This window comes from Macaca thibetana, chromosome 19, assembly GCF_024542745.1.
Source record: "Macaca thibetana thibetana isolate TM-01 chromosome 19, ASM2454274v1, whole genome shotgun sequence".
Taxonomy (NCBI): domain Eukaryota; kingdom Metazoa; phylum Chordata; class Mammalia; order Primates; family Cercopithecidae; genus Macaca; species Macaca thibetana.
In genome coordinates, this window is record NC_065596.1 from 4,382,283 (window position 1) to 4,402,349 (window position 20,067).

At 43.0% G+C, this 20,067-nt stretch overlaps 1 protein-coding gene across 2 annotated transcripts in view; it reads right to left on the reverse strand.

Annotated features, from left to right (window-relative positions):
* LOC126942272 (zinc finger protein 486-like) overlaps nt 1-20,067 on the reverse strand; it is a 268,583-nt gene that overhangs the window by 16,766 nt on the left and 231,750 nt on the right. Inside the window, exon 1 of one of the 2 annotated variants that reach the window (XM_050769676.1) lies at nt 8,522-8,685. The exons of the other annotated variant lie outside the window; for it this stretch is intronic. Coding sequence (XP_050625633.1) covers nt 8,522-8,551 — 30 coding nt within the window. The 5' untranslated portion in view covers nt 8,552-8,685. Of the gene's footprint in view, nt 1-8,521; nt 8,686-20,067 lie in introns of those variants that run through there. 2 annotated transcript variants of the gene reach the window in all.

Genomic DNA, 20,067 nt, shown 5'->3' on the forward strand with positions numbered 1-20,067 from the left:
TTAAAAGTAATAAGGCCTCCTGAGTACTACTGAAAAAACAGTTTATGTGCAAGGTGTATAAAAAAAGTAAAATATACCTGTGGTAAAAAGATTATAAGTAGGCATAAAAATGTGGATTTTTACCTACATTAAAAGGTTAAAAAAATTATTGCTTTAAAAGTTTAAGCAAGTTTTAAAACGTTAATTGTAAAGAAAATTCTGTGTATAAACACATTAGCTAAAGTTAAAAAGGTATCATCCAATTTTTCTGTGAACTGGACATTAAAGTAAAAATGCAACAGGTTTTTCTTAAAGCATCAACCTGCTCTGACAAAAATTATAAAAGGTTAAAAAGAGTCTATAAAATCTTACCTTGTGGTCAAACATAAAAATTGGATAAATATATCTATAAGGTTTTATTAAAATTAAATTTAACATTAATAACACATTAATATAAAGGTAAAATTTAGCTTATCTGGTATAAAAATCATACAAAAAGCATTATTAGATATAAAATGGTGTTTAGCTTTTTTGGGCTAAAAATTAATAAAAATAGGTGATAAAACATTCATTTTACTAGAGGATCATGGAAGTTAAAGACTTAAAACAAACTTTGACAATTAAGACAACATACCAAGATGCAAATGCCTGGTTGAAATGGATCAAATATTCCATCTGCACATTAAACGAAAGCAATTGTTATGCTTGTGCACATGGCAGGCCAGAGGCCCTGATTGTCCCCCTTCCACTAAGGTGGTCCTCCAGTCAACCAGGCATGAGCTACATGGTAGCTCTTTTCCAGGATTCTACAGTCTGGAGTAAGTAATACGTCATGCCAGGTTCTCTCTGCTGTATCTCGAGGTCCCTGTGGTCAGCCCCCGAGGGCCATCCAGCTTCCAGACACTAAATTCACTTCCTGTCTCTCACCGCATGGAGGAAACTTAGCATTCCTTGGAGACCTGAAGGGATGCAGTGAGCTTAAGAATTTTCAAGAGCTTATCAATCAGTCAGCCCTTGTTCATCCCTGAGCAATGTGTGGTGGTATTGTAGTGGACCTTTAATGGGCACTCTGCCGAATAACTAGAGTGGCACTTGTGCTTGAGTCCATTTGGCTATCCCTTTCACCTTGGCATTTCATCAACCAGAGGATAAATAAATAAATAAATAATAAGACATTGTAAAGCCAGAGAAGCCCCTTATAGGTCTTTCAACTCTCACATCTATTTAGATGCAATTGGAGCCCTGCAATGAATACCAGATCAATTTAAAACTTGAAATCAAATAGAATTCCTTCTCAGATGAGATTCTCTAGAAAAACTATCCTGCATCTTGAGAACATGCCTTTAAAGGTGTTGGGAGCAAGTCATAAACAAAATGTGGCCATAAACAAAATCTCTGCAGCACTGTAACATGTCCATAATGGCCGTAAAGCCCAAGCTGGAAGGTTGTGGGTTTACAGGAATGAAGGCAAGGAACACCTGGACTGCCCAGGGCGGAAAACTGCTTAAAGGCATTCTTAAGCCACAAACAGAAGCCTGAGCCATCTGTGTCTTAAGGGCGTGTTTCTGCTGCAATTAATTCAGCCCATCCCTTTGTTTCCCTTAAGGGATACTTTTAGTTAATTTAATATCTATAGAAACAATGCTAATGACTGGTTTGCTGTTAATAAATATGTGGGTAAATCTCTGTTTTGGGCTCTCAGCTCTGAAGGCTGTGAGACCCCTGATTTCCCACTTCACACCTCTATATTTCTGTGTGTCTTTAATTCCTCTAGTGCCCCTGGGTTAGGGTCTCCCCGACCAAGCTGGTCTCGGCAAAAGGTGTTAGTACCACATGATTACCTGCTGGCATGACATCAACTGGCAGAAAAGGACAGAAGAAGCCCACCTATTTCCATCCTTTGAAACAGAAGAGATTCAGAGCTGCTCCACGAAGACAGAAATATAAGTTTCTCCTTTCCTGTCCTCAGGTGCTCTCCCTGCCACAGACGCCAGCAATTTCCAGTAATGGAATTATGGGCCACACTGACCTGTCTGTACCAAACCCAAACAGAACTGCCCCTGTGACCACCCTTTAGTGCAAAGGTAGAACTTAACTCTCATGAATGTATTTTGAAGCCCTCATACCTGATTCTGGTCTCACCTTAAGAGTCACATGAGGCCCTTTACTAAAATAACATGGATGATTCCACGCAGAATAAACAGAAGCTGTGGGGAGGGAACAAGAGATTTCTGCAAATTGGCCATGTGATCCTAATGAGAAGCCTGGGCTGATAACCACCAAGATAAGCACTGCCTCTCAAGCTCTAACGAGCTTATGAATCACTTGGTAATTTTGGCTCCACTATATGTAATGTGATTCTGCAGGTTTGAAAAGGGTCCATGAATGGGTGTTTTAAACAAGTTTCCTGTCAATGCTGATGTTGCTTCCCCTTGGCTCATTATTAGCATTAGTTAGTGAAGCAGGCACAGCACAGGGTTCCTTACACTCAGCACTCTTGTCACAACCAAATACTTCTGATACAAATAGGGACAACCCATCTCCATCCTAAAGTTTTATATTCTTTGCTGGCTCTTTACAGTTTACAGAGGAACTGAAGGCAGCAATGTCAGAATAAGTCTATTTAAAAAACAACATGTGCACATGTACTAATGCAATGTTTATTAAGCAGGTACTTTGTGCTCAAGAGAATGATACAGAGCACTTTGCTGGGCATAACACATTATGTGATTTAATTTTCATAACACCCTGAAAGCTGGTACTAAGGATTTAATACATTTTAGGATTTAGGTAAAGGGCCCAGCATTTTTATCTCTACTTCTGTTTCTCTGTCATCAACTTTTTTTTTAAACACTGTAAAGAATAAAAGCAAAATATAGAAAGATGAAAGAGAAAGGAAGAGTTTAAGGTAATTTAGAGAAAATTTTATTGTTTACATTTACTTTTGTGTGACTTGTGGAGCAGCTACTGGATCTGCAGGAATAGAAAAAAAGTTGCCTAACAGAATGTCTCTGCAAGCACTGGTTTTAACAGAAAATTTAAAGAACTAAGACCCTAAAATACATACTTTATTTTTCCCATTCATGTGCTTTTGGAATTCAGGAAATTGTGAGCACCAGCTCTAGAAAGGCAGGAGGATTCAGCAGCCAAAACTCTGATCTCTTCTAATCAGTTCTGTGAGGCAAGACTCCAGGGTAGGGTCAGACCTAAAGAAAGCCTCCAAAAAGTGTGAATCTGATCAGGTCTCAGGCAGTGTGAGGACCTTATGTAGAATTCTGTTCTCTATGCAACTGAGGTACTTCCAGTTTTGTTTTTTCTAAGCTCACCTAAAAGAAACTTAAATCCCAGAGTTCCTATACTTTTAATCTTTTCTAGCTACTGCCCTGTCAACTTTATACTGTATACTAATCCACAATTTAAACAAATCCCTTAAGGTTTTCTAGGGTAGTTTTATTAGATAATCAATATGTACACTAAAGAAGGTTAAAAAAAATTTAAATTATACAGCTGGGTGCAGTGCCTTACATCTGTAATCCCAACACTTTGTGAAGCCAAGGAGGGTGGATCACGAGGTCAGGAGTTTAAGACCAGCCTGACTAAGATGGTGAAACCTCGCCTCTACTAAAAATACAAAAATTAGCTGGGCACAGTGGCCGGGGCCAGTAATCTCAGCTACTCGGGAGGCTGAGGCAGGAGAATCACTTGAACCTGAGTGGCAGGAATTGCAGTCAGCCGAGATCATGTCACTGCACTCATGCCTGGGTAACAGAGTAAGATTCTGCTAAAAAAATATAAAAATAAAAATAAATAAATAAAAAATTACAATAGCAATTATTCTGTTCACAAATATCCCTTAAGAAGTAGACTTCAGGACAAGTGCGGTGGCTCACGCCTGTAATCCCAGCACTTTGGGAGGCCGAGGAAGGCGGATCACGAGGTCAGGAGATCAAGATCATCCTGGCTAACACAGTGAAATCTCTACTAAAAATACAAAAAATTAGCCCGGCGTGGTGGTGGGCGCCTGTAGTCCCAGCTACTCAGGAGGCTGAGGCAGGAGAATGGCATGAACCCGGGAGGCGGAGCTTGCAGTGACCCCAGATCACGCCACTACACTCAAGCCTGGGTGACAGAGCCAGACTCCATCTCAAAAAAAAAAAAAAAAATCGGCCGGGCGCGGTGGCTCAAGCCTGTAATCCCAGCACTTTGGGAGGCCAAGACGGGCGGATCACAAGGTCAGGAGATCGAGACCATCCTCGCTAACACGGTGAAACCCCGTCTCTACTAAAAAATGCAAAAAAACTAGCCGGGCGGGTTGGCGGGCGCCTGTAGTCCCAGCTACTCGGGAGGCTGAGGTAGGAGAATGGCGTAAACCTGGGAGGCGGAGCTTGCAGTGAGCTGAGATCCGGCCACTGCACCCCAGCCTGGGCGACAGAGCAAGACTCCGTCTCAAAAAAAAAAAAAAAAAAAAATCCACATGTGTACACCAAACCAAAAATAAAAATAAAATCTAAAAGACAAAAAATAATTCCTGGGTGGAAGAGAGTGCAAGGTAGGTGAATGGACTGATTTTCACTACAGGTAGTGGCCCAGGTGGGGCTGTACTCTGATTGATTTCTGTGTGCATGCAGGCAGATGAGACTATAAACAGGCAGTCCAGATCCTAAGTTGGTGGAGAAAACAGGTTGCTGCTGCAGATTTGGTGTCTGGGGGTGGAGATATGCCAGGAGACTTACAGAGACTTGTGGGTTCTTGACAAGAAACACAAGAAACGCTAGGACCAAAAATGCTGTGGTGAAGTTTCTGAGAGGCTGATGCCTAGTCCTGGGAGGAGCGTGGACACGTCAATGTCTTGTGTGTGTGTCTGTGAGCGGGTGAGAATACTGTGGTGATAGCTGCAATAAAAGGGGGTCTTAAATCGGAACTCCTTTTCTCTAAGTTTTCAGTCCTCTGTCACTCTGGGAGAAGACCAGGAATCACAGAACAATGGGCAGTGTGGCAGCCTGTGTACAGGAGAGCAGAGATTCACAATCCCAAACACCCAGAGCTTTGTTCCAGGCCGGGCCTCCATGATAACTTTTTTCTAGCACCATATCTGTAGAGTTTGCTGAACATCAAACAATTCTCCAACACCAACTCATTGTCTAACATGTGAATTCTAACACCACACAGAGTCATCACAGACCCTTGGTCCCACAACATTGTCCTCACTGCAGATGCCAGTCACAAACCCTAGGGGCTCATCTATTCTTTTGAATTAATGTTTGAAAACTGGGGACTCCTGAAATGTCCCTGAAGTTCAATAGTTTGGTAGAGCTATTCACAGAACTCAATGAAACACTGTAGTTATGTTTACCGGTTTCATATATAAGATGCAGCCCAGGAAAAGCCAAATGGAAGAAATGCATAGAACAAAGAAAAGTGATAGGGAAAGATGAAATACATAGATAATCATGGAAAATATTTGTAATTAATAAAATTCTCCATTTGTTGTGTACTCCAGAAACAGTTTATGGAAAGAAACACCCTTCCCATTATGACTTAGATGGTGCTGTCTTTTCTCACCTATCACACAGCCAGACACACACTCTGCACATTTTCTCCTTTTTCTCATTAGAAAAATCAGCTGAATTTGTCTTCAGTGGTCAAATTTCTTTTTTTTTTCTTTTCTTTTTTTTCTTTTTGTGATTAAGTCTCACTCTGCGGCCGGGCGCGGTGGCTCAAGCCTGTAATCCCAGCACTTTGGGAGGCCGAGGCGGGCGGATCACGAGGTCAGGAGATCGAGACCATCCTGGCTGACACGGTGAAACCCCGTCTCTACTAAAAAATACAAAAAACTAGCCGGGCGAGGTGGCGGGCGCCTGTAGTCCCAGCTACTCGGGAGGCTGAGGCAGGAGAATTGCGTGAACCCGGGAGGCGGAGCCTGCAGTGAGCTGAGATCCGGCCACTGCACTCCAGCCTCCCAGGTTCAAGCAATACTCCTGCCTCAGCCTCCTGAGTAGCTGGCATTATAGGCGCCCACCACGACACTCGGCTAATTTTTGTATTTTTAGTAGATACTGTGTTTCACCATGCGGCCCAGGCTGTTCTCGAACTCCTGACCTCAGGTGATCGGCCTGCCTAGGCCTCCCAAGGTGCTGGGATTACAAGCATAAGCCCCTGTGCCTGGCCTAAAATAAAATATTTATTAATCAAACTTTATTTATCTCCCTCCCTCAGGCTCCCGAACTTTGAGCTTCTGTCAGTCTAAGTCAACATACAACCCCATTTTACGACCCTCCTAAAAACATGCTGATTTCAGGGTAAGACATTCTCTCAGCTAAAATACGACTTTTTCACCCTCCATTTGCCATTCCCCTCCCACCTTTTATCTAATCTTGTTTGCTCCTCTCTAGAAAAGAAAACCCTTTTCTGCCTACATTTTTGTAAGCCACAGAGAACTTATAATTAGTTGGTACTTTCTCCTGTTCCAATACTAATTCATTTTTTAATGTAAATCTAACTTTTTTATCTTAAAAAGTCTAAAAAGTGGGCCGGGCGCGGTGGCTCAAGCCTGTAATCCCAGCACTTTGGGAGGCCGAGACGGGCGGATCACGAGGTCAGGAGATCAAGACCATCCTGGCTAACACAGTGAAACCCCATCTCTACTAAAAAATACAAAAAAAAACTAGCCGGGCGAGGTGGCGGGCGCCTGTAGTCCCAGCTACTCGGGAGGCTGAGGCAGGAGAATGGCGTAAACCCGGGAGGCGGATCTTGCAGTGAGCTGAGATCCGGCCACTGCACTCCAGCCTGGGCGACAGAGCCAGACTCCCTCTCAAAAAAAAAAAAAAAAAAAAAAAAAAAAGTCTAAAAAGTGCCTCAAAACAATAGCTTTATTATCAGTAAGACCCTCCCAGTTTCCTTCCGCCTTAATCTTAACGGCATTTGCCTGTGGGGCCCTAGCATTCCAGGGCTTTGTAGCTTCTCTCAAGATAAAGTCTCCTTCCATAGCTGGGGTGAGCAGGCTGGGACAATTGCAAGGGAGGCTCCCCAGAAAAAACTAACTGGGCCTTTAATAACCTCCTGTTGGCCGGGCGTGGTGGCGCAAGCCTGTAATCCCAGCACTTTGGGAGGCCAATGCGGGTGGATCACCTGAGGTTGGGAATTGGAGGCCAGCCTGACCAACAAGGAGAAACCCCATCTGTAGTAAACACACATAATTAGGCGGGCGTGAAGGCGCATGCCTGTAATCCCAGTTACTCCAGAGGCTGAGGTAGGAGAATCCCTTGAACTAGGGAGGCAGAGGTTGTGGTGAGCCGAGATCACACCATTGCACTCCAGCCTGGGCAATAAGAGCTAAACTCCGTGTCAAAACAAAAAAAAATTTTTTTTAAACCCCTCCTTTTGCAGGCTTCATATTAGCCTTAGCTTGGAATTACCAGGTTCAAGCTTTAATTTCCGTGTCAGTGTTATTCACTTCGTTCTTGAAACTGTTTGAAAAATCCAGTGAAATTACTTAAACACAGTGTTTACATAAACGAAGAAAATTTTAAGATTCTTACTTTTTTTTTTTTTTTGAGGAGTCTTGCTCTGTCCCGCACGCTGAAGTGCGATGGCGTGATCTCAGCTCACTTCAACCTCTTCCTCCTGGGTTCAACCAATTCTCATGCCTCACTCTCCCAAGTAACTGGGATTACAGGCGTCCGCCACCACACCTGGCTAATTTTTGTATTTTTAGTAGAGACGGGGTTTCACCATGCTGGCCAGGATGGTCTAGAACTCCTGACCACGTGATCCGTCCGCCTAGGCCTCTCAAAGTGCTGGGATTACAGGTCTGAGCCACCGCGCCCGACCAGGAATGGGTTTTTAACCCCAACGTAGTTTTTGGTTTTGTGTCCTTCCCCTATTGGCTGGGGTCAGACCGCACAATCTAAACTGATCCCGGTTGGCTAGACCCAAACTTTTTCCAAATAGGATAAACGCGCGATTTGCGAGAAACGGAAAAGGGGGAAGAAGGGGTAGGGTTGATTTCCAACTTTTACAACTTCTGACCAGGAAGTTGACTCTTTGAAGAGGAACTTAGTTTGCCTGACAATCCTTTGCCTCAAGTGATCCCTCCGCCTTCGCCTCCCAAAATGCTGGGATTACAGGCGTGAGCCACCGCGCCCGGCCCCATAAATTTTTAACAGGAGAAAAGAGAAACTGTGAACCCCAAGGACCAAAGCTCTTCCCATTCGTGAACGCGCACCCCGAGTCAAGATCTCCCCTGATGACCTTCTCGTGGTTCCTGACAATCTGGGAGAGACCCGGAGCTGCGGGTGCAGAGCTGCTGCCCAGAGGGCGCCAGGCCAGGGCACAGTCACTGCGCAGGGAAGAGACAGGAGCCCCGGACTGGCTGACAGCGCCGCAGCCATCTTATGACTGGAGGGGACTGAGGCCGAGCTGGGCCAGGAGAACTCAGGGCGCAGACTGTGGAGCTGACTTCGGGGAGGCCTGAGTGCCGCCACAGCCACTTCCCATCAACCAGTCCCTCCCCTCTCTCAGGATGTCAAACCGGCACGCTCACCATTCCTAGGCTCCCAGGGAGTCCCGTCATCTTGGCTGTGGATTTCCCAATACCTGCAGCACACAGGGCCACAGAGGCTGCGCCTCTAGGAGCAGAGGACACACAGTAGCGAAGAAGAAACCTAGAGCTCCCGATGCATCGAGAGACAAAGGCCGCGCCAAACCCGGAAGCCGTCCTCTTTGTTCCAGCTGCCTGCCTGATTGGACGGTTTCCAGCCCAGCGTCCCTGATTGGATAATGCTTAAGGCCCCGCCCACTCAGCCGCTGAGTGACAGAAGATGTGATCCCATGCTGGGCTGAGGGATGAAAGCTGCAGCCTTTTCAGGCAGGGCTTCCTCCCTGAGCTGAGCCAGGCCCACCCTAGAGTATGGGAAAGTTCTTTTTATTTTTATTTATTTATTTATTTTTTTAGACGGAGTCTCTCTCTATCGCCCAGGCTGGAGTGCAGTGGCCAGATCTCGGCTCACTGCAAGCTCCGCCTCCCGGGTTCACGCCATTCTCCTGCCTCAGCCTCCAGTGTAGCTGGAACTACCGGCGCCCGCCACCGCACCCGGCTAGTTTTTTGTATTTTTAGTAGAGACGGGGTTTCACCGTGTTAGCCAGGATGGTCTCGATCTCCTGACCTCGTGATCCGCCCGTCTCGGCCTCCCAAAGTGCTGGGATTACAGGTGTGAGCCACTGCGCCCGGCCCGAGTATGGGAAAATTCTATATCTTTTTTACTCTCTTTTTCAATGTGTTCAAAAGGTGAACAGAAGTATTTTTCTGTCATGTTAATAATACATAAAATTTTGGTTCAAGAGAAAATCAACTTTTACTTTGATAATAATGTATTCCCAATACTAAAGCTAATTTTAATAAAACCTTATACATAAATCAAATTTGTCACTTTTGACAGCTCGAGATTTACACATATATTTCATAATCTCTTGTAATTTTGTAACTTTTTATATTTTTATCTACATTCTTTTTATTTTTCTCAATTTGAAACAACCTTTAAGTAATTTCAAATTGTTACAGGAAATAGAAATCATTTAGAACCAGGCGCGGTGGCTCACACCTGTAATTCCAGGACTTTGGAAGTCCAAGGTGGGCGGATAACTTGAGGTCAGGAGTTCAAAACCAGCCTAGCCAACATGGTGAAAGCCCATTTCTACTAAAAATACAAAAAATTAGCTGGGTGTGCTGGTGCGCACACCTGTAGTCCCAGCTACTCCGGAGGCTGAGGCAGGGGAATCTCTTGAACCCAGGAGGCGGAGATTGTGTAACAGCCTAAGAGATTTACCTTGCCTTTTGTTAATTTGGCCGGGAGCGGTGGCTCACGCCTGTAATCCCAGCACTATGGGAGGCCGAGGCGGGAGGATCACGAGGTCAAGAGATTGAGACCATCCTGGCTAACACGGTGAAACCCCGTCTCTACTAAAAAAAATACCGAAAAAAATTAGCCGGGCATGGCGGCAGGCGCCTGTAGTCCCAGCTAGGGGGGAGGCTGAGGCAAGAGAATGGCGTGAACCCGGGAGGCGGAGCTTGCAGTGAGCTGAGATTGTGCCACTGCACTCCAGCCTGGGCGACAGAGCAAGACTCCGTCTCAAAAAAAAAGCGGGGGGAATTTGTGGAGGAAAAGTTAAATATTAATTTTGAACCCAATTGAACATGGACACAAACAATGAATGGTCACCAAGTCTCAGAACGGGTTGTGTGACCCCCTCGAGGCATTCATCCAGTATTGTTTCAGAGAAATCTGGCTTTCAATCTATTCCTATATGTTAGTTATTGAAGAACAAGTTAACCTTTTTGTATTCCTTGAACCCATTGGCAAAGGGCCCTCATGACTGGGTCTCATACCAAACATTTCAGCTCCATCAGGTCATTTATGTTCCTCTCCAAACTGGTTATTCTAGTTAGCAGTTCCTCTAACCTTTTATCAAGGTTCTTAACTTCTTCGAATTGGGTTGGAACATGTTTCTTTAGCTCAGCAGAGTTTGTTATTAACCATCTCCCGAAGCCTACATCTGTCAATTCATGCATCTCATCCTCTGTCCAGTCCTGCACCTTGCTGAAGAGACATTTTGATCATTTGGAAGAGAAGAGGCACTGTGGCCTTTCAACGGTTTTTTGTTGATTCTTTCTCATCTTCGTGAATTTGTCTAGTTTCCATCTTTGAGGCTGCTTGACCCTTAGATTTTTTTTTTTTTTTAAGTCTCTCTGTCGCTCAGGCTGGAGTGCAGTGGCATGATCATGGCTCACTGCAAATTCTGCCTCCCAGGTTCAAATGATTCTCATGTCTCAGACTACCTAGTAGCTGGAACTACAGTCATGCACCACCACGCCTGGCTAATTTTGTATTTTCTAGTACAGATGAGGTTTCACCATGTTGGCCAGGCTAGTCTCAAACTCCTGACCTCAAGTGCTCTGCTCCCCTGGGGCTCCCAAAGTATTGGGTTACACGTGTGAGCCACCACGTGCGGCCTTGGATGAGGTTTTTGTAGGTACATTTTTTTCTTGTTGATGCTGTTGTTGCTTTCTGTTTGTTTTTCCTTCAATGGTCAGGTCCCTCTTCTGTAGGGCTGCTGCAGTTTGCTAGGGGTTCACTTCAGACCCTATTCATCTGGTTCAGTCCTGTGCCTGGAGCTGTCACTCAAGGAGGTTGGAGAATAGCAAAGAGGAGCGCTGGCTCCTTCCTGTGGAATCTCTGACCTCAAGAGGCACCAAACTGATGCCGGTAGAATAGCTCATGTATAGGGTGTCTGATGACCCCTGTTGAGGGGTCTCATCCAGTTGGGTGGCACAGGGAGCAGAACCCACTTACTGAAGCACTTTGACTGTCCTTTGATGGGGGGGGATGTTTTGCTGGGGGGAAATCCACTCAACTGAGCTGCTGGATGTCCTCAGAACTAGCAGGAAGATAGGCTAAGTCTGGTGGTCCACAGAGACTAGAGCCACCCCTCCCCATGGGGCTCTTCTCTGATCTTTGTTATTTCTTTTCTTCTGCTGGGTTTTGGTTTGGCTTGTTCTTGTTTCTCTAGTTCTTTGAGGTATTATCTTAGATTGTTTACTTATGGTCTTTCAAACTTTTTGATATGGGCACTTGATGCTGTGAACTTTCCTTTTAGCACCACTATTGCTATATCCCAGACATTTTGATAGATTGTGTCATTATTATCGTTCAACTCAAATAATTTTTAAATTTCCATCTTGATTTCATACAACAATCATTCAGAAACAGGTTGATCCTAAATTTTATTTTTATTGAATTTCCATGTATTTATTTAATTTCCATATATTTGCATGATTTTCATGGTTCATTTGGAGTTAACTTTCACTTTTATTCCACTGTAGACTGAGAGAGCAGTTGATATAAATTTGATTGTCTTAAATTTATTGAGACTAGTTTTATGGCCTATCATATGTCTATCTTGGAGAATGTTCCATGTGCTGATGAATAAAATGTATATTCTGCAGTCGTTGGGTGGAATGTTCTGTAAATATTTGTCAAGTCCATTTGTTCTAGGGTATAATTTAAGTCCATTTTTTTGTTGTCGTTGTTGACTTTCTGTCTTGATGACTTGTCTAGTGCTGTCAGCAGAGTATTGAAGTTCCCCATTGTGTTGCCATTTATCTCAGTTCTTAGGTCTAGTAGTAATTGTTTAATAAATTGGGAGTTCCAGTGTTAGGTGCATATATATTTAGAATTGTGATATTTTCCTGTTGGGCTAGTCCTCTTATCATTATAGAATGTCCCTCTTTGTCTTTTTTTTTTTTTTAACTGTTTTTGCTTTAATATCTATTTTGTCTGATGTAACAATGGCTACTACTGCTTGCTTTTGGGGTACATTTGCCTGTACTATTTTTTCCCAACCCTTTACCTTAACTTCATGTGAGTTTTTATGTGTTGGGTGAGTCTCTTAAAGACAGCAGATATTTGGTTGGTAAACTCTTATCTATTCTTACCATTCTGTATCTTTTAAGTGGAGCATTTAGGCCACTAATCACTATCAATTATACCACCATACATTATAATGCCTGTCATTGCAAGGCTTGAACACGTTGTAATCCGGACACGTTGTGATTTGGACAGTTGCTTTCTTCAGCAACAGGCTGATAGCTTTGAGTCTGATCAGTCAAGACATAGGCCTGGCATTGGGCCAGGGCCAGTCTGAAAATCAGATTAGCATTTTCCTTTTCCAGCTCACATTTCTCTTATAGCAACTATCCCCTATCTTGATACATTAACTCATAACCAGTAAGCAAACACCATTCACTCCGGGAGATCCCTTCAGCATCTCCTTTGCCTACTGGAATCTTCTGCAGCACTTCACGCACAGTCAATGGTTTAAATTGCACTAATTTAGATTCTCAATTCTCACAAAGGCCAGATTCCCTGGACCATTCAATCGCCAAAGAGGAGAACTGGGGGTATTGGAGGTAGAGAAAATGAGGGTCCTGACCAACTCAGTCAAGAAAACTGACAAACTGCATCTGCTGCCGACGGGGTGCTGAGGGCAGTCACGCCCCAGGCGCAGTGTTCCTTGTGGTTATCTATAGGAACATCTGAAGCCTGTTGCATGAAGGAAGCAATTATATGTACCTGTGATAAATCAAGCAGCTGACCAACCATTACCTCTCCCTCCCTATTGATTCTACCTAATAAATACTAAGGCCTGTGGAAACTCAGGGCTGCCTTCTGCTCACTACAAGCGAGGAGCCCCTGGCCCCTTCTTTTTTTTTTTTTTTTTTTTTTCTGAGACCGCATCTCGCTCTATCACCCAGGCTGGAGTGCAGTGGTGTGATCTCGGTTCACTGCAAGCTCCGCCTCCTGCGTTCATGCCATTCTCCTGCCTCAGCCTCCTGAGTAGCTGCAACTACAGGCGTCCATCGGCATCCTGGCTAAATTTTTTTTTGTATTTTTATTAGTGACTGGGTTTCACCGTGTTAGCCAGGATGGTTTCGATCTCCTGACCTCATGATCCGCCCGTCTCGGCCTCCCAAAGTGCTGGGATTACAGGTGTGAGCCACCGCACCCCACCTAACCCCTTCTTTTAAAACAAATCTTTTGTCTTTGTCTTCATTTCTGTGTTTGTCCCCCTTTATTCAATCCTGTAGAAACTGACAGCGACATTGGGGAGTTCCCATCCATGGGTATGGGAATTCTTCGAGTTTCCAGCCCTGTCCTTGCTGCCAAAAAGCAGCACAGTTTGGCTTTCGAATCCTGTTTGTGACGACAAAAATATTCTGTGTGGGAAACGTTCAAGGTGAGAAGAAAAGACACACACACAATACCTTTAAGGGTAAATAAGCTTTATGCCTCATAAATGGAAATGCAGATATAATTAGCAAGTAATATAATAAGCAAATCAATGTAATAACTGGATTGATATAATAAGCATGTTGATATAATAAGCAAATTGCAATGGGAAGAGGAGAAAGGAAAAGAGATACATATACTGGTGTATATGTATATGTATTTGGAATCTCTGACCTCAAGAGGCACCAAACTGACGGCAGTAGAATTGCTCCTGTATAGGGTGTCTGACGATCCCTGTTGAGGGGTCTCATCCAATTGGGTGGCACAGGGAGCAGGACCCACTTACCTGGACCATTCAATCACCAAAGAGGAAAACTGGGGGTATTGGAGGCAGAGAATTTTAAAATTCTCTCACCAGACTATGGAGGATTCACCGTGTTAGCCAGGATGATCTCGATCTCCTGACCTCATGATCCTCCCGCCTTGGCCTCCCAAAGTGCTGGGTGTACAGGCGTGAGCCACCACGCCCGGCAGCTTCTTAATTTGTACAATCAAGGTGGAAATTTCCTGGTTATGCAATCAGAGCTTAATTGGCAGTGTATAATTGTTTAAGCGTGCAATTTATTTCCCCAAATGTAGTAATTTATTAACAAATCCACTTGAGTTTACATTTTTTTTACAAGTCGGAATCCGAAGACTAGAGCCTTCTCAGTCTAATTGCCTGCCGCTTAATTATTTTCACAACCCACAAGGGACTGATTTTCCCTGGTGTTTTTCACATTTCTCCCCAGCAGGGCCTCAAGTGTACCCCATGTTCCTCAATCATTTCTTAAAGCATTGCACAGCACTATTGAACAGATATGTTTTCTGTTTGTAAATATGTCCCATGAGAAGAAAGCAAAGACTAATCCCCTGACACTGTATTGTAAAAAATATCTGTGCCTCTTTTTCTTTTATTTTTCCAGAGAACTTACCAGAATGTTTTTAGGTTAAGATTACCCTCTGGGCCGGGCACGGTGGCTCACACCTGTAATCCCAGCACTTTGGGAGGCCGAGGCGAGCAGATCAGGAAGTCAGGAGATCAAGACCATCCTGGCTAACACGGTGAAACGCCATCTCTACTAAAACTACAAAAAAAAATAAAATTAGCCGGGCATGGTGGCGGGCGCGTGTAGCCAGCCTGGGCAACAGAGCGAGACTCTGTCTCAAAAATAAATAAATAAATAAATAATCATCTAGGTGTCTTTGAGGCATTTGAGGATGTCCAGAGCAGAATTGTGTTAGGCTGACAAGAGTGGCTAATTCTGCTTCTGTCTCAGTGTAAGAGAAATGAGTCGTCCTGTGTTTGTTCATCTCCTCATACAAGCGGTGTCTTTGGTTGGTACCCAGATGAGAGTTCCTCCAGTTTCCTGGTACTTGGATGATAAACAAGGAGGAGATCTGGAGACCCAAACAGATAAACTAGTTGCTTCCATTTCTTATGGCCATTATAAAAATACATGAAGCAGTCATGGTTCCTATAATTCAGAAATTTTTAGTCTAGACTAGGAACTGGATAAATAGTTGAATTATGCATCATACGATTGGTATAATATATAGATGTGTCCAAAACCTTGGGCTTTATTTAGGCCACTTTAGATTGTTGTGACTTCTGATGTCTGCACCTAAAGGGATATTTATAAATGGAAAAATTGTTTTATATATATATATATATATATATATATATATATATATATATATTTTAAGATAGAGTCTCTGTCCCCCAGGCTGGAGTGAAATGGCATGATCTCAGTGCACTATGACCTCTGCCACCCTGGTTCAAGCAATTGTCCTGCCTCAGCCTCCTGAGTAGCTGGGATTACAGGTGTCTGTCACAACGCATGGCTGATTTTTCTATTTTTAGTACAGAGGGGGTTTCACCATATTGGTCAGGCTTGTCTCAAACTCTTGACCTCATGATCCACCCGCCTCGGCCTCCCAAAGTGCTGGGATTACAGGCTTGAGCCACCGCACCCGGCCGGGTCTTAGTTTTTAAATGTTCTATCGAAACCAGTGCTTGCAGAGCATTCTATTTCGCAACTTGTTTCTTTTCCTGCAGATCCAGTAGTTGCTCTGCAAGTCACAAAAATGTAAATATGAACAATAACATTTACACTAAACTGCATTAAACTCTTTATTTCTATATCTCTTTCATCTGACTATATTTAGCTTTTTTTTTTTTTTTTTTTTTTTTTTTTTGTGACGGAGTCTCGCTATGTCACCCAGGCTGGAGTTCAGTGGCGCGATCTCGGCTCACTGCAAGCTCTGCCTCCCGGGTTCACGCCATTCTCCTGCGTTAGCCTCCCAAGTAGCTGGGACTACAGGCTCCCACCACCACGCCTGGCTAATTTTGTTTTTGTATTTTTAGTAGAGTCGGGGTTTCACCATGTTAGCCAGGATGGTCTTGATCTCCTGACCTCTTGATCTGCCCACCTCAGCCTCCCAAAGTGCTGGGATTATAGGCGTGAGCCACCATGCCCAGACTTTACTCTCTATTTTCTATTTCAATTTTTTTTTTTTATTTTTTAAAATTTTATTTATTTATTTATTTATTTATCTATTTATTTATTTATTTATTTTTGAGATGGAGTCTTGCTCTGTCACCCAGGCTGGAGTGCAGTGATGCCATCTTGGCTCATTGTAACCTCTGCCTCCTGGGTTCAAGCGATTCTCCTGCCTCAACCTCCTGATAGCTGGGACTACAGGTGCATGCCACTATGCCCAGCTAATTTTTTGCATTTTTAGTAGAGACAGGGTTTCAGCATGTTGGGCCAGCTGGTCTCAAACTCCTGACCTCATGATCTGCCCGCCTAGCCTTCCAAAGTGCTGGGATTACAAGCGTGAGCCACCGTGCCCGACCTCATTTGTTTTTGAGATAGGGTCTTACTCTGTCAACCAGGCTGATTTGCACGGCTCACTGCTGCTTGAACCTCCCAAACTCAGGTGATCCTCCCATTTCAGCCTCTCAGGTGTCTGGGTTAAAAGTATGTGCCATCACACCCAGCTAGCTTTTTTGTATTTTTTTCTGGAGACAGAGTTTTGTCATGTTGCCTGGTCTAGTCTTGAACTGTTGGGATCAAGTGATCAGCCTACCTTGGCCTTGCAAACTCCTAAGATTACATTTCATTTTATTAAGTAGTTTAATTAATTCATATTTAAAATAATTGCTTAAAGGAATGAAGTTGTTATTACCAGTTATATTGTTATTGTTTTCTGTGTTTCTAGTAGTTATATTTTTCTCATTTCCTGTTTGACTTTCTTAATTTTCATTTAATTTTGTACTGCCATGCTTTGATTATATTTTATTTTCCCTTGCATACTTTCTGTACATCTTTGTAATCATCTTGAAAACTGGAGATTACATACATCTTAAAGTTAAAACATATATTTTAATCTCACAACAACTTCAAATGAATACAAAAACTATGCCTCTATATTTTCCAGTTTGTTATTGATATTAAAATAATTATTATTATAGTAATAATTATTATTTATTACTATTTTGAGATGGAGTCCCTCTCCGTTGCCCAGTCTGGAGTGCAGTGGCCTTATCTCAGGTCACTGCAAACTCTGCATCCCGGGTTCAAGCAATTTTCCTCAGTCTCCCAAATAGCTGGGATTATAGGTGCCCACCACATGCCCTGCTAAATTTCTTAAAAATTTTTAGTAGAGACAGAGTTTCACCATGTTGGCCAGGCTGGTCTGGAACTTCTGACCTCAAGTGATGTGTCCACCTTAGCTTCCCAAAGTCCTGGGATTGCAGGCATGAGCCACCACACCCAGCCTGTGCCATCATTTTGACAGTAAAGAATTCTAGATGGAGAGCTTTATATTTATATATGTTTTTATGATGCTGTCCAGCATCATTTTATGCTTCAACATAATGGACACATTTTAACATTTCTGTATTTTTATACATAGAGTCTCATTATGTTGCTCAGGCTGATCTCTAACTGTTCTCAAGTGATGTGGCTGCTTTTGGCTTCCTAAAGATGTATAATTACAGGTATGAGCCACTGTGCCTGAGCCCGTGTAGTATTTTTATTTATTTATTTTTTTAATAATTTTTTTTTTTTTTTTGAGACAGTCTTGCTCTTGTAGCCCAGGCTGGAGTGCAGTGGCACAATCTTGGCTCACTGCAACCTTTGCCTCCCAGGTTCAAACGATTCTCTTGCCTCAACCTCTCTCCCGAGTAGTTGGGGTTATAGGTGCAGGCCACCAGGCCCGGCTAATTTTGTTTTGTAGTTTTAGTAGACATGGGGTTTCACCATGTTGGCCATACTTATCTTGAACTCCTGACCTCAGGTGATCTACCCGCCTCGGCCTCTCAAAATGCTGGAATTACAGGCTTGAGCCACTGCACCCATCCTTTTTTTTTTTTTTTTTCCAGATGGCATCTTGCTCTGTCATCCAGGCTGGAGTGCAATGGCATGATTTTGGCTTATTGTAACCTCCACCTCCTGGGTTCAAGCAATTCTCCTGCCTCAGCCTTCTGAGTAGCTGGGACTACAGGTGTGCGCCACAACACCAGGCTAATTTTTGCAATTTTAGTAGAGATGGGGTTTCACTATGTTGGTCAGGCTGATCTCAAACTCCTGACCTCAGGAAATCTACCGGTCTTGACCTCCCAAAGTGCCAGGATTACAGGCATGAGCCAGCGCACCCGGCCTGTAACAGTTTTATGATTCTAAGTGAGTCATCATAAAAATTCTCCTAATTTCAACATCTATTTATTTGTGAATCTATATTATTTTTGTGTGGGAAAAACACTTTTGGATTTGAAGATAATTTTAAAACTATAATAACTCTGTATCTCCTTTAGATATTATTGTTTATTTTTATGTGTGTTATGTGTCAAAAACACATAACAAAATTTACAATAAAATATTTCTATGCCAGGTGTGGTGGCTCACACCTATAATCCAAACACTTTGGGAGGCCAAGGTGGGCGGATCATGAGGTCAGGAGATCGAGACTATCCTGGCCAACATGGTGAAACCTCATGTCTACTAAAATGCAAAAAATTAGCTGGACATGGTGGCACGTTTCAGTAGTCTCAGCTACCCAGGAGGATGAGGCAGGGGAATTGCTTGAACCCAGGAGGTGGAGGTTGCAGTGAGCCTAGATCATGCCACTGCACTCCAGCCTGGGAGACAGAGTGAAACTCCATCTCAAAAAATATATATATACACACAATAAACATACATATATGTATTTATGTACATTTATACATATACATATATATATTTGAAGATCATTGGGTACTTTATTTTCTCTTTAGATTCCATATACTTTTGGATTTGGTGTTTTTATTTCTTCAAAAATGCAATGATACATTTGAAAAACAGTGCATTAAATCTGTAGATTACATTTAATGGTATAGCTATCTTCACAATATTATTTAATTTTTGATTTTTTTTTTTTGAGATGGAGTTAAATTGACCCGCCTTGGCCTCCAAAAGTGCTGGGATTACTGGCATGAGCCACCACACCTAGCCCAGTTATTTCAGCACGTACATGCTCAAGAGTGCGTTGCATAATTTCTATATATTTGTAAATTTATCAATCATTTATATAGTGTTTTATACTCTAATTAGATTTTTGTCATAGAAAGTAACCTATAAAATTTCAGTTTTAAAAAATGTGTTGGCTGGGCACGGTGGCTCAAGCCTGTAATCCCAGCACTTTGGGAGGCCAAGACGGGCAGATCACAAGGTCAGGAGATTGAGACCATCCTGGCTAACACGGTGAAACCCCCTCTCTACTAAAAAATACAAAAAACTAGCCGGGCGAGGTGGCAGGCGCCTGTAGTCCCAGTTACTTGGGAGGCTGAGGCAGGAGAATAGTGTGAACCCGGGAGGCAGAGCTTGCAGTGAGCTGAGATCATGCCACTGCACTCCAGGCTGGGTGACAGAGGGAGACTCCATCTCAAAAAAAAAAAAAAAAAAAAAAGTGTATTAAGACTCTGTTTTTGACCTAACAGGTGGTCTATGAAGGGGAATGTTGTATGAGACATTGAGAAGGCTGTGTATCCTGATGTTGTTAAGGAGTGTTCTCTATACCTTTATTAGAAATTATTGCGTTTTACTGCCTTCTAGTCCTCTGTTCCCTTACTAATATTCTGTCTTGTTTCATTATTGTTATAGAAAGTGGGGTATTGAAATATCCTACTGTAATTATATTGCTTGCTCTGTGTGATTCAATTTTGTTGGTAATTTCTTTATATACTTTCCACACACACAAATACACGTGTATAAACAAATTT